General features: G+C 37.5%; 1 protein-coding gene and 1 long non-coding RNA gene across 6 annotated transcripts in view; one reads left to right on the top strand and one right to left on the bottom strand.

Moving 5' to 3' along the window:
- Window positions 1-13,107, top strand: part of NPAS3 (neuronal PAS domain protein 3) — a 605,164-nt gene that overhangs the window by 84,840 nt on the left and 507,217 nt on the right. For 3 of the 5 annotated variants that reach the window (XM_071557955.1, XM_071557954.1, XM_071557953.1), the window contains exon 2: window positions 2,757-2,846. The exons of the other annotated variants lie outside the window; for them this stretch is intronic. In XM_071557955.1, the coding sequence (XP_071414056.1) occupies window positions 2,757-2,846 (90 nt within the window). The remainder of the gene's footprint in view (window positions 1-2,756; window positions 2,847-13,107) is intronic. 5 annotated transcript variants of the gene reach the window in all.
- On the bottom strand, window positions 98-12,040 carry LOC139673040 (uncharacterized). Its single transcript, XR_011698032.1, has 3 exons — window positions 8,112-12,040; window positions 6,483-6,727; window positions 98-1,074 (listed from the first exon to the last, which is right to left on the bottom strand). It is a non-coding gene; the product is annotated as an uncharacterized lncRNA (long non-coding RNA).

The raw sequence follows: 13,107 nt of genomic DNA, 5'->3' as shown, positions 1-13,107 counted from the left end.
TTTATAGAGGCTTATATATTGCTTAATTTACTAAAAACCACAACATCCCCTTCCCTTCCCTTTTCTTCCCCCTCCCCCCTCCCCCCCCCTTCATGCTTCCCTCCCTCTAAAACAAAGGTTCCATCCATCCTAATTCTGGCTAGATGTAAAGTAGGAATGTGGACAGTCCAAAACACGGATCTGGGCTTGAATTACAGAATGGTTGAGGCTGGAAGGGACCTCCTGTCCAACCCCTCTGGATTGGAGAAACAGAGTTACCTGGAGCTGGTTGCCTAAGTTCATGTCCAGGTAGGTGCTGACTATCTTCATGGGCAGAGACCTCACAGCCTCTCTGAGCAACCTGTTCCAGTGCTGCGTCATCCTGGCAGTAAAAAAGTGTTTCCTGATGTTCAGATGGAACCTTCTGTGTTTCATTTTGTCTGTCATTTGAGAAAACATGAAAAAATAAACCAACCAAACAAAAGCTGTCTGAGAAGTATTCTATAGTAGCTTGGTGCAGCGAATAAGCGAATACTTGTTTATGACCTGTTTCATTACTAGGATGTTCAAACTCACATTTTCCACTTCCCAGAAGAATACCACAACTACTTCAGAATAAAGGTTTTTTGAAGTGAGCCATGTTCTACTGCACCTGTTTAACTACTCAAGTAATAGCAATAATCAGTATTACTATTCAAGGTTCATTTGGCTGAAGAACTGGTGGAATAGCATAATTCTGAAGGCCTGTGATGAGGGCACTTATCTAGGAAGAATTCTGATCGTTTTTGCAAGGACTGGTTATGCATTTTTGAATGACTCTTAATACAACATGGTCTCAACTGTCTCCCTTTCTTTCATTCAATGAATCTCGAGGTTTTTCTTTTCTTTAATGTGCCTTTTTTTTAGCACATGGAGTTAACATATCCCTCACTTCAGAATAGTTGTTATCAAGGACTCTGTGGTAATCTTTGGAGTGGTGGCAGATGTATGTTTGAGTATCCTCTGGCTGCGAGGCATAGTTCTCCTGAGGACCTCATTCTCCCGTGTCTTTGCTAAAGCCATGTAAAAACTGGCATCTCTTATAGTCGTCTTTCACTATTAAGAAAAAAAGAAAAAACAGAGGGTGAAGGGAGTTAAAGTTGAAGCATGAATCAGCCCGTGTGATGGTGCACTGAAGATTTTGAGGCTTGAGTTCACTTTGATGTAGGCATTTCTGGGTGACCCAGAGTGAGGGGTTTGTGTGTCTCTGGCACACACAACATAGAATAAACATTCCTAGATCTCTTGTACTAGCTTACATGGTTCCCTGCTGATAGCACTTGAGTTGTAAATTCCATTTTAAGATACTTAGCTTTGCTTGTACACTTATTATAGTGCTTAGATATCTAACTTATAGGGCCCCGGTATCGCAAAAACTAAGTCTCTCTGGTAACGTCTGTTAGTGAATGCAGGAATATCCCAGGATGTGGAGGTGTTTGGTCCTGCCTTCATCACAGAGCTGTCTCTCCCTTTGGCATGTGAGGTCCCATGGTGTGAAAACAGTGCTGAGGCATGCTCAGACCAGGTTTCCAGTTTAAATAAGCGAAGGACCAGGGCTGTAAAGATGTGAAATGGTGTACACTTGACACTGTGAAGGTGCAGTCTTATACAGGAAGGTCCTCAGTTTCCAGAGTAGATAACTTTCAATTTCTCATAAAGCTTGTTGCTCTATGATATTAATTTTTTTCTCGAACCTGCAGTCTCAAAAATACACGATTTAAAAGACCCAACAAGATTAGCTTAGAGCTATGTAGATGTTAATATTATAAAACTAATGGTAACATGAAATAATTCTGTATTGGCAAGAATATTTATTTTTAAAAAATCACAGCCTAAAATTCTACATTTGAAAAATGTGTAAAATTTCTCAAATAATTTATCGTGACTCTAGTGAAGTACCATTATATTACAAGGCAAAAAGGTATTAATTTGTGGAAGACATAAAAGCATCTAAAATGTGTTTTTATTCAAGAGAAGAGGGAGGAAAAAAAAAAGAAAATTGGTGGGTACTGTTTTGTGTGCAATTCCCAAGTATATTTTAAAAACAACATTGAATTTTTATAGCCAAATTATATTTTCTGCTAACAGGGAACTGGGGAGGGATGAATAATAGAATGATTGACAAATCTTTTAGGGCCTGATTTTACAAGATGCTGCGCACCTCCTGATTGCTGCCAATCACTTTCATTTTCTTTCAGTCAATCCGAGAACATATGGCATTATTCAGATGGTGCTGAGCACCTTCAATCACAGACCTCATAATACCACAACATCCTCATTCTGTGCAAATGTGAGAATTGCTGTTGACATTTTAAATTGGAGGGTTATTTGGTCTTTGTCTGGACAAACTTCCAGCTGACATAAATGGATGTTCTGCCTGATGAAGGGCTGGAACAGTAAACAATAAATAATCAATTTTATAAGCACTATTGTATAGATACAAACTATGTGAATTATCAATTTGATTTATAAAATTCCATACCTTTTTCACTTTTTTTGATGGGGGAAATAATACCATTCTCGTGGAGAACTGAAGTTCAGTTTACTCTCAGTGCAAATTTTGAAAATTGGAAATTGTGGGTGTTATGTGCATAAGGCAGTTGATTTAAAGAGAACAGAAAGGTGTTTAATTTAAAAACAAAATAAAAAAATCAATTTCAACATACTGATTTGTCCTGCATTACAGTTACCTGTAGAGATCTTCTAGTCATGTCTATCTGTTTTTGATGCCTCTACAGAATAACTGTCCAGCATCCTCTGCCCAACCAATCAGAATGTAGGAAAATCTACCGATATGACGGAATCTACTGTGAATCTACCTACCAGAAGTATGTTGAAATCTGTGTGAGTCTTGCCTCTAGCTCGTGCATTTAGTGCTCGTGCTCTCCTGCTATTCAGAAATTACACGTGTTGAAACCATGCACTTCTACTTGTGTGCAAAACCTCCACAGCAGGAACGTAATTGTGTTGTTTAATTCTTTGGGATTGTGCTGTAAAAGCTAAAAAGCAAATAAAAACCTCTAAGACTTTACTAAATCTCTTAGGTATGTTTCTGTACAGTGCAATGAACAAGAGTGTACACGCTAGAAAATCTAGGCAAAATGTATTGCACAGGTGCTTCACATCTTAGGGATTTGAAAGGTGTGTTATGTATAAATTAGCTGTCACTTTTTTTCAGCCATGTAATGGAATGATGAGTTGTAATTTGCATAATCCTTTAAGAAGTCAAATTATACTGTCATGTAGCAGACTTAACATGCTAGCTAGTATTTCATAGCTTTGCAGCTAATTAGTATGTACCTTACAGGACAGTTAAATTGAAGTTCAACCTCTTTCTTTGCAGTCATTTGCCTTTGTCCATTGCCCTAACAGAGCCTTCTTTTGTGCGTACCTCATGATCGTTACTGGTACTTCTGACAAAAATGCCGTTGCTGTGGGCAGGCAAATGCAAAGTGCTTGACTTCTGTTAGTCTTGCAAGCAGTGACGTTTCTATTTTACTGTAATAAGGATTTAATTGTCTATGTCTACATAGAATTGAAAAGTATATATTTCACAGGTGTATTGTAGATGATTTTGTATTAATATATTGCAAATGCATTATGAATTCTTTGTTATCTCACTGGATTTTGAAGCTGCATTCTGTCACTTAGTGTTTCCTTTTCATGCTCCAACTACATTCCTGTTTTATATACCAGTGTTACCATTATCATCCTCTGTATAACATTTCATTTTCCAATAACCCCTTAACTTCTAAGAATCCTTTGTACTTTGCATTGCACCAAAATGTTTCTTTGGCAAGGCAGTCATACTCATTACAATTTTTTTAATCATGTTATCTCATCTCCTCTTTTTATTCTATAACCTGCTGCTTGTTTCCTGAATCTTTTCTTTTAGTAATAGGTCCAACTACATCAGTAAAAGCTGTTACTTCGCTGTAAATGAAGACTATCGTTTTGGTTTACAGAAGTGAAAGGAAAAGAGAAATCTAGATTTATCAAAATAATTACAGCATCAGTGTAACTTGGTGAGCCAAAATGAAAATCTGACCTCTTCCTTGGCTTTTTTTTGTGAATGGCTGCATTTGGTGTGAGATATGACTTATTCCTGGTTTACATTGACTTATAAATAGTTCCTGGACTTTTTGAATTTTTGATGTTTTTTACCTTCTACCTCTCTAAATAATGGCAGTGTCCTGGATAACTGAAGCAATCTACATCTAATATGATGTTAAATTTCACCACAGAACTTCATTTCAGTGGTTTTACTTCTGTTGTAACTTCAGTTCAGTAAGCATAAAAATGTATTCATTTGTTTAAACATATGAAACAGATTTGTTGTGCACTATTTATATCAGTTTTTAGAACAACTTCAAGATTTTGAAACTTTGTGGAAATAAGAAAATTTGGCACAGTTTGTCATGAGTGTTAAATACAGTGATGACTTCACTCTGAACACTGCAACACAGTTGATTATCTTACTTCTTTTATTTAGGTAGAATTTATAGTCAATATAATTAAAAACAGTTAGCTGTGCAGCCCCAAAATGGAATATTTGATGTTCCGTTACAAGTAGGTGTACAATTGCAAATAAATGTTGGCATTTTTGAATGAAAAAAGTAAAATCCAAAAATCATATTGGTGATGAAATAGTGTTGATTTTGACATATATTTTGTTATTCATGAAATGTGAATTGTGAAGTCTTATAGCCCATTTCACCTTGCTTGTGAAAAACGTGGGTTATTTTGGAAAGCTAACAGCTAGGTCTTTCTGCAGAGGATATAAATCACCTTTTGATTTGTGAATTTTTTTCTTGGCGGTACTTCTTTGCTACTCAAGCTCATTTTCTACCTTCTTCCCACTGGATTCTTTTGGTACTTCCCCCCCCCCCCCCCCCCCCCAGTATTTTCTTTTGAAAGATATAACAAGTTACTGAAAACTTCTTACTAGTGAAGACCAAAAATTTTCATGACACTTTTAAAGCTTTTACTCTAATGCTACAAGACACATGAATGTTTGGTACTAGATGTTCATGTGCCTCTCTTGTGCAGTCTCAATCTCTCCACTGATTAGTTTGGGAAAGGGAGAACGGGTGTACAAAGGCCACTACTGGCTGTCAGCAGAAAGGACTGTGTGATTCTCCTTTTTCTTGCAGGATAATTTTTGGGTTGGACACAAAGCAGCAAACTACTTATTCTGAGAGTTGAGGGAGTTTTAAGGACTGGGCATACAGAGTAGGATAAGACAGAGAATCATGAATTTTGACGCTTGACTGGTTTTCTTCTAGCTCTTTTTAAAATTAAAAGAAGTATTATGTAGAGAGCCTGAATTGATGCTTAAGCATGTGCGTGCTAAAGGCATTTTGTGTAAACCTACTTAGCAGTTGAAATGGAGATATTCTGATCCTTTCTGTAAAAAATTTGAAAGGATCACACCATGACCTTCTATTCCAAAAATACTTTTGAGAAAACATTTGAGGAAATAACAGTTTTAGACAAATCTTACTGCTAGTAAATACTGAAATAAATTTGTAAGAGTTCTTAAAGGTATAGATTAGTAAATACATTATAGTACTATTGAAAAAAATTGCAAAATGCTTTGAGTAGCACAAGTTCCTGAGGAACTGGACTACTTCTTACACTAGCTAATACATAAAAAATTGGCAAAGCAGTAAATATGCCAAAACAGATTTCTCTAGACTCTTTATGATCCTCTTCCAGTGGAGTCTCATAGCTGCTGTTAGGTACCTTGCTTGGAATGGAGAGGAACAGAGTGTCAAAAGCTGTTGGCAAAAGAGCAGATTCCTCCCCTGCTCCATTGTCCCCCACCTTTGTTGCCATGGGTCTATGGGGTTTTTAGGTCATTAAACATGTAAATATGCCTTATAAAAAGCTCTAACTAATTACAAATAGTTTTTGTGTTCACTAGTGGTAGGGACTAATACACCAAGCATTCTTAAAAGATTTTACCATTGTGTTTTTGATGACTTGTAGATGACGTGTGTCGAACTGTGGAGGTAAAACCAGAGGCCAGTCAGTTGCTGGCCTGAAATACAGATGTTCATCAACTGTGGAATATTTCCTCTTTTCTAGTACACATAGCTGTAGCAAGGTATGTCCAGGTTCTTCTTCAGTAACGTCAAACAAGATTGACAACAAAAAGAAGTATTTCTTGTTCAGTTTGAACTACTTCATTATAACCAAACTGCCAAGGTTTTTCTCTCTTGCCCAGGTTAAAACCCTTTTTTTTTTCTGCTTGCTCAGACACCTATGGTTTGCACTCTTGTTTGCCTTTATGGAGTGTCAAACAGTGAACAAAGCATGGGTAGATGATCTCCAGAGACAGTTGAAGAGGAGCACAACTCCCTGCCCATGGTCTGGTTTTATTCGTTGCTAAATTACAAGGAGCTATGATATGTGAAGAAAAGGTTGTTTTTTTTTGTCTGCTGGGAGTCTCTATTACTTACAGGACAAGGATATCTCATAGGCTTTTTTTGTTTTCAGCCTGGAAGTTAACTTCACAAAGTGACTCTTCAGGGTATCACCTGGGTCTTGAGGGGAAATTGTCAGTGTGGTAGCTGTTGTGTACTATCTCCCAAACAAGGATGGAGGAATCATCTCTTCCTTACTTCTTCCTGACCGTATTAAGCAGATGTAAAGAGCATGTCTTTCTTCAGGAGAGTAGGGAAGAGTTAACAGGAAGCTACTTCTTCTGAAATCAAGAGCATGGAATAAAAATGTAAGGAAAACAACTAGCTCATTTAAATCACAAAATTACAGCTATAGTCTTACTAGCTCTTTTCTTTTCTCGACAAGTTACTGAAACGAGCACAGGACAGAAGGCTCAGTGATTTCAGTCTAAGTGGAGAAATTTGTCCTGAAAGGTGTAGCTTGGTCATACACATTGTCATTCTGAGTGTGTAAATGTTCTAAACCTTCAAGCTTGACAGACCAAAGTAAGCTCCTCTCAGACTCCATCTTGAACCATACCCATAAATATGTGTACAACTGAGAAAAGGAAGCACAAGGCTAAACCATTTTGATTCAGCCTCTAAGGCTGAAATTTAAATTTGTTTATTTATAAATGGATATAAAAAAGCCAGAATTGGTTTCTATACACAAGAAATCTAATGGCCCTACTAGACAACAGAAATGAGAATATAAACCTTTCAATGCACCAAATAACTCTCCTGGGGTTACTAGTGAGAGAATTCAACCAGATAAGTAATATGGGAAGATGTTTCTTGAAGTGGTCTGCAGTGCCCATCATCACCTTCATGCAGAAAGAAGAGTAAAAAACTTTCAGAAGAGGAGCTAGTGGTTCCAATTGGAGAGTCACCACTTTGTGAAAAGTAAAACTCACAACTGGCCCCTCGGCAGCTGGGCCTGCTGATTCAGCTCAGTATAGTCACTTAAGCAGCATTAGAGAAGCTGATGATGGCTGAGAGATCATTATTTTTCCCCATCTACTTGTTTCTTAGTTGTGGTGCTGCACTTAAATTGCCATAGAAAGATGTAAGAATTCCCAGACTTTTTGTTTGTGTATTCTGACTTATCTAATACCATATAACTGAGGAAAAGATTCACTACTTCAGACAGACAATTATTTTTGCTCCAGGGAAAACATATAGCATGTAGGACAACAGGACTATCATTCAGGCTAATGCTGTAAAGCACACGAGTATTTTTTCCAGCAGTGACTTCAGTATCCCATGTTTAGGGCTCAACCTAAAAGAGAATATACTGAAGAAGCTGCTGTTCAGTTAGCCCCTCTCTAGTAAAACAGGAAGGAGAGGCTACATCTTGCAGTGGATCTTGCTTTGCAGCAGTTCCCTCACGTCAGCTGGATTTTACTTTTCACAATGTGAATTTAAGAGGTGTATTTCAATATTCTATGCATCATCTCTTCATAGATTTGACCTCTTAGAAAATATTGAGAGCTAATAACTTCATTCTCTGTCAGCAAATGGCAGAGAAGCCACTGCTATACTCGTGTGAAAGGCCTTTTATCATAAGTCATCTGATTCTTACAGCCTCAGTGTGAGGCTGCCTGGAAAAACTTTATCCCTGTTAACACTGCCTGTGTTTGCTCTTACCTTTATGTAGCATTGAGCATATCTGTGGGTTCTCTGTGCTGAGGTGTTTGAGAGGTCTTCTGCAGGAAGAAAAAGAGGAGTCATTAACCAAACTTAAGACACATTCAAAACTGAGCCAGCATCTCCATTACATGTAAGACATGAGTGGGCTTTCTCTAGGTAAGAATTGAGATTAGCTGGGGCACTTTAAAATGATTAATGATCACTTGTTAGCATTAAGTTGAACATCTAATCCTCGGCTGATTGGAGCATTTGAGAAAATAGCACTCAAAAAATACCACTTTTTAGTAACAGAAATTTTGTCATATTTTGGTTATGGGGCAGTTGGATGTTACAATGACTTTAAAATTTTGCTTTGAGGTTAATGGAATGTAGCCTGGATAGAGAACAGGTGTGATGCCTACACGTTACCTGAAAATTTTCTTCCACTGAATAGTACAGGGCCATGTTTATGTTTGCAAAATACTGTTCAGTCTATAGTTCCAAAAAAATTTTGAAGATTCACTAAGCTTTGCAGTATCTAATTGTAATGCATATTTTGAATCAAATCTCTAAGTGAATTTGGTACTGGTCAATTGACCAATTAGGCAATTAGCTTTGTTAAACTGTCTGGGTCTTCAGGTCACTTAACCACACCCTTTCAATAGGATATTAGTCACAGTTTGCTGATTCTCTTTTAGGACAGGGATTTTTTTATATTCTACTGAAATTTCTTTTGCATTTCTTTCTCATTTTAGATATGAAAGGTTCTTTTTGTGTTGTTTTTTTTTCAAGGTGTTTTTTGTTTTGGTGGAGTGGTTTTGTTGGACTTTTTTCACAAGTCATATTACTGGTTTCAGAAATGGAAAATCAATTCAAATTATCTATGACTGAGCTATTCTCTGTATTCAGCAATATTTCACTTTTACCTTGCTCTTTCAGTAACTTGCTGCTTTGCACAAATACAGAAGCATTAATACTTACATCCAAAATGCTACTTGGGCAAGCAGTGAGCAGTTCATTTGGCTTACAGTTTAAATGATCATTCCTCAACTTGGGAAAGAGGGAAATAATTATTCCCCAAATATAAGGAGCTAGCTAAACACCTGATGTAAAGCTCACATAAGTGCCATGAGTTGAAGTAAACAGACCTGTCCTGGAGCATTTTAAGTATGCTTTAGGAAGCCAGAGTTCCAACTCATTGCCATCTTTGTCAGTATAGGATACTAACACTGTCTTACAACTTCTGCTTCTTGTTAGAAGGCAAATGCTGATTATAAGAACTTCAGGTAAAAGAAAATCCTGCCTCTGTTTTGATGAACTGTACTTACTATTAGTTAAAGTATTGTTACCTTATTTTCAGTCTGAATTTTTCTAAATTTTATGTAGCAGAAAAATATGAAATCCAGTGTTAAGTAGCTGCAAAGTCCTCTTTTAATATTCATGATACTCATTTCCCCCCACCCTCCATTTAAATATTTGTAGACAGTAAACAAGTGATCATTTATCCTCCTCTTTGACACAAGTTTTTTGTTCTTAGCAGGGCAAGTTTTCAAAAATTTGAAGGCTTCTTGTAGCTGTTTGATTAAGTCTTCCTAGTTTGAATACCAGTATAGTCCACAGTTGTTCCTGTGGGAATGCTGGGGGATCACAGATATAAACTAGAACCATGTTGTTACATGCTGTTTGAAACAGATTCACTGTCTCAACATTGGTAGTGATTTATATAATCCTTTCCTATTGCTTCTCTGTGTTTACTTCCTTGTACATCAAAGGATCTTTTTCACTGCTCTAGCCAGGGTATTGCACTGTAGGCTAATATTAATTTGGTTATCCACCATCATCCATATGCCTCTTCCTAGGTTATTATATTGTCTTTGTTTGAAATCTGTGCTTTTAGTTATGAGATAGACAGCTTTGTGCTCAGCTGTGTTAAAACACATCTTATTCAGGTGAGCCCAGGCTGCCATGCAATCTGTGGAACTGACAACTCCCCGGTATTTACCATTTTATTATCTTTTGTGTCATCTGCAAATTTTACCGGGAAGGATTTTATGTTTTCTTTCACATCACTGATTTATTCTCCTGCACAGGTACTCCATAGGGAATAAAGGGCTCAAGGAGTTCTTTCCCTGCACAGAGTACTTGGGGTAGATCTAATCCATATATCAGAGCTGCTGGTCATAATGTCTGGGAGCAGATTAGGGCTGCCGGCACTGATGAGTTGCAACCAAGCAGGGGCAGTGAGTCATGAGCACACTCTCTTTACTTGCAGCAGTACGAGATGGCTGCAGTCTTTCTTTAAAGTAATGTGAGGCTGGTTTTGCATAGAGATGTTGTTGAAACATGAAGACAATTCTCCCTTGAAAATTTCTGGGTTTAGTAATGGCTATTGTGAATTCTCTTCTTTTTTTTTTTTTTAAACTGTTTCTGGAAACAAATCTAGATTATTTGCCAGTAGTGAGCAAATTTAGCAAATGTGTATATCCAAAAAGAAGGGCAAAGAGGTGATTTTTGGAAACCCTAAAATATTTCATGATTGTTTTATTCTCTAATGAATTATTTTTAGGTGTTTTTCTAAGTGCTGCTTTTATTTAGAACTAAATGTGCTTTTCAGATGACTAGACGATTAAATGATGAAGTCATCAAGCATGCTGATTTATTGAAAAATAAGTTTAGAGTGAACTGGAAATGAACCTTTCTGATAACATTTCGTTTGTCATTTTCCCTCCACCTCCCAAAAGTATTTCTTTGAGCAAACCACAAAATTGTGGTCTAAAGATTTTTTTTTCTTTATTTGGCTACTCAGCAGCCCTGTGCTGTGCTATATCTTGTTTAAGTTTAAATCTTAGGTTAAGATATTTAGCAATCTATGAATTCTTCTACCTAGCCATAGGGCTTCATGATGTAACAATGACACAACTCTCATTTCACATCCAGATGAAACATTATCACTAAACCTTGAACTTAATTATTATTAATCTATTGACTTTTGGCTAAAAATTCCTTTATGATAGTTGTACCTCTAGTCAGTTTAAAGTATTCATACTGATTTGCTTTCCATGTAAGATAAATAGTGCTCCAGTTAAAACATGCAAATATTTAGTAAAGTCTGCATCACCTCAGTCTGGTATACAGAAAGCAAGACTTGTGTTGCATTTTGTAAAATTTTTGTTGTTGTTGTTGGGCAACAATTTGTCAGGTGTTTAGGGTCTTAAAATTTCTATGTTTGTATTCACAAATGTACATAGATGCACATACATAAAACACACACTTTTGTAAAGAAAGAAAATTCAATGCTTTGAGGGAAAAAGTCAACTAAAGCATAAAACATACTGAGTGCAATAGGAAGGTGACAAATTTTAATTGTTTTAGGCATGAAGCGCTCCTGTGTTGCTGTTCCAAAACTCGTCCCCTCAAAACTACCACCCCCCCACCCCCCAAAACCCACAAACAAACAAAAAAACCCCAAACCAAAACAAGAAAGAGCAACAAAACCACAGTACCATATTGTCCTGGGTTGAGCTGGCAAAATGCCAACTGTCCAAGACAGAGTGAAAAGGGTTCCTCCTCCCCCCAACCAGCTAAGGGGAAAAGAAGAGGGAGAGAGGAAAAAAAAACTTCCAAAGCCAGGTTTATGCTGGAACTAACTACACGTATTTATACAGAGAAGAGAAAATTAAGAGGATACTACAATATAACACACACTTACACAAGTTATGTATGACAAGAAATAACTTCCCATTTCCCAGTAAACACAAATTCTACCATTTTAACTACAAGTCATTCTAGAGAAGTTGGTTCTTCAGAGACAGACTTAAGCAGAGAGAAAAGCTAAGAACAAACATTTTACTTCCCTCAGATAACATGATGTTAAGCCGGTGCTCTGGGCTTGTGCCTCCTCATCCCTCCTGGGACAGCAGAGTGTCTTGCTGGCACCACAGCTATGAAGCAACTGCCCAAGCCACACCCACACACCAGCTCTTACCCCTTTTGAGATGATGCAATATGGTATGGAATACAATATTATTGGCCAGAAGAAGTCAGCTGTTAGCTAGCTCAGCCCAGCTCAAGTCAGCTGACAATTCCCAGGCCTAGCTGAACTTTTAAAACCTAAATTTAGGCCCATCTGGCCAAACCCATAACACATATGAACTAAAAAGTATGTAATTAAGGTTTGCCCTTAATTTTTCTGGTAAAGATAGAGTAAATTTCTCATGGATTCTAAGCAAAATATTTGGTCACTAAGAAGGAAAGGCACAGTCTATCTCACTTCAAAGTTTTCTGCTCGTTGAGTAACAGAAGACTCATGAAAGTAGATACCTTTGCCTGTTATAGATGCATTGAACTTTGTCTTACAGTTTCATAAGTGATGTTGGGTCTGTGCCATCTTTGAGATTGCAGTCTGTGATGCAAAGTAGTTTAAGATGTTGTATCATGTACCATTTAATCAGGCTGCACTACTTAGAGTATGTGTTGTGTACTGGGAATAATTTGTGTGTAAAGTCTTTCCAGCTGCATCTGTATAAAAGGTGAAATTCCCCTACCTCCACACAAAAGTCAGCTAAATGGACTGTGGGGAATGGAGCAGCAGTTGAATGAATTAATTTCATGTAGCTGTCCGTAGCTAGCTGTGACACTGCAGTGTGTTTCCTTACAGCTGACTCACAGCCAGAGCCTCTACGTATCTTTGTGTAGGTCTTGGGTTGCTAAATTTCTATGCATTGATAGTTGTTTCCTTGGCTAAGAGTGTCCTGTATAGCTTTCCACCCTCTTGCTAAATTCCAGTGACTCGCTTACATGCTTGGGACAGTAGCTCTGCAAGCCTTGTGATTGTGTAGTGGATTTCACTACTTATTATTATCATCACCTTTGTTACCTCTAATGTCAGTGCAGCTTTAGCACTGTCCCCTTCTGTGTGTCCTTTTGTGTAGGCTACTGTAAACCCTGCTTCACTGAGCTGGGACAGAGAGACCGTTGTGCAGTTCCCCTTTCCCCTGGAGGAAGTCTGCCATTT

This window comes from Pithys albifrons, chromosome 6 (genome assembly GCF_047495875.1).
Source record: "Pithys albifrons albifrons isolate INPA30051 chromosome 6, PitAlb_v1, whole genome shotgun sequence".
In the NCBI taxonomy this organism is placed as follows: Eukaryota; Metazoa; Chordata; class Aves; order Passeriformes; family Thamnophilidae; genus Pithys; species Pithys albifrons.
The sequence above is the reverse complement of the archived record's forward strand: the minus strand, read 5'-3'. Positions and strand labels throughout refer to the sequence as shown.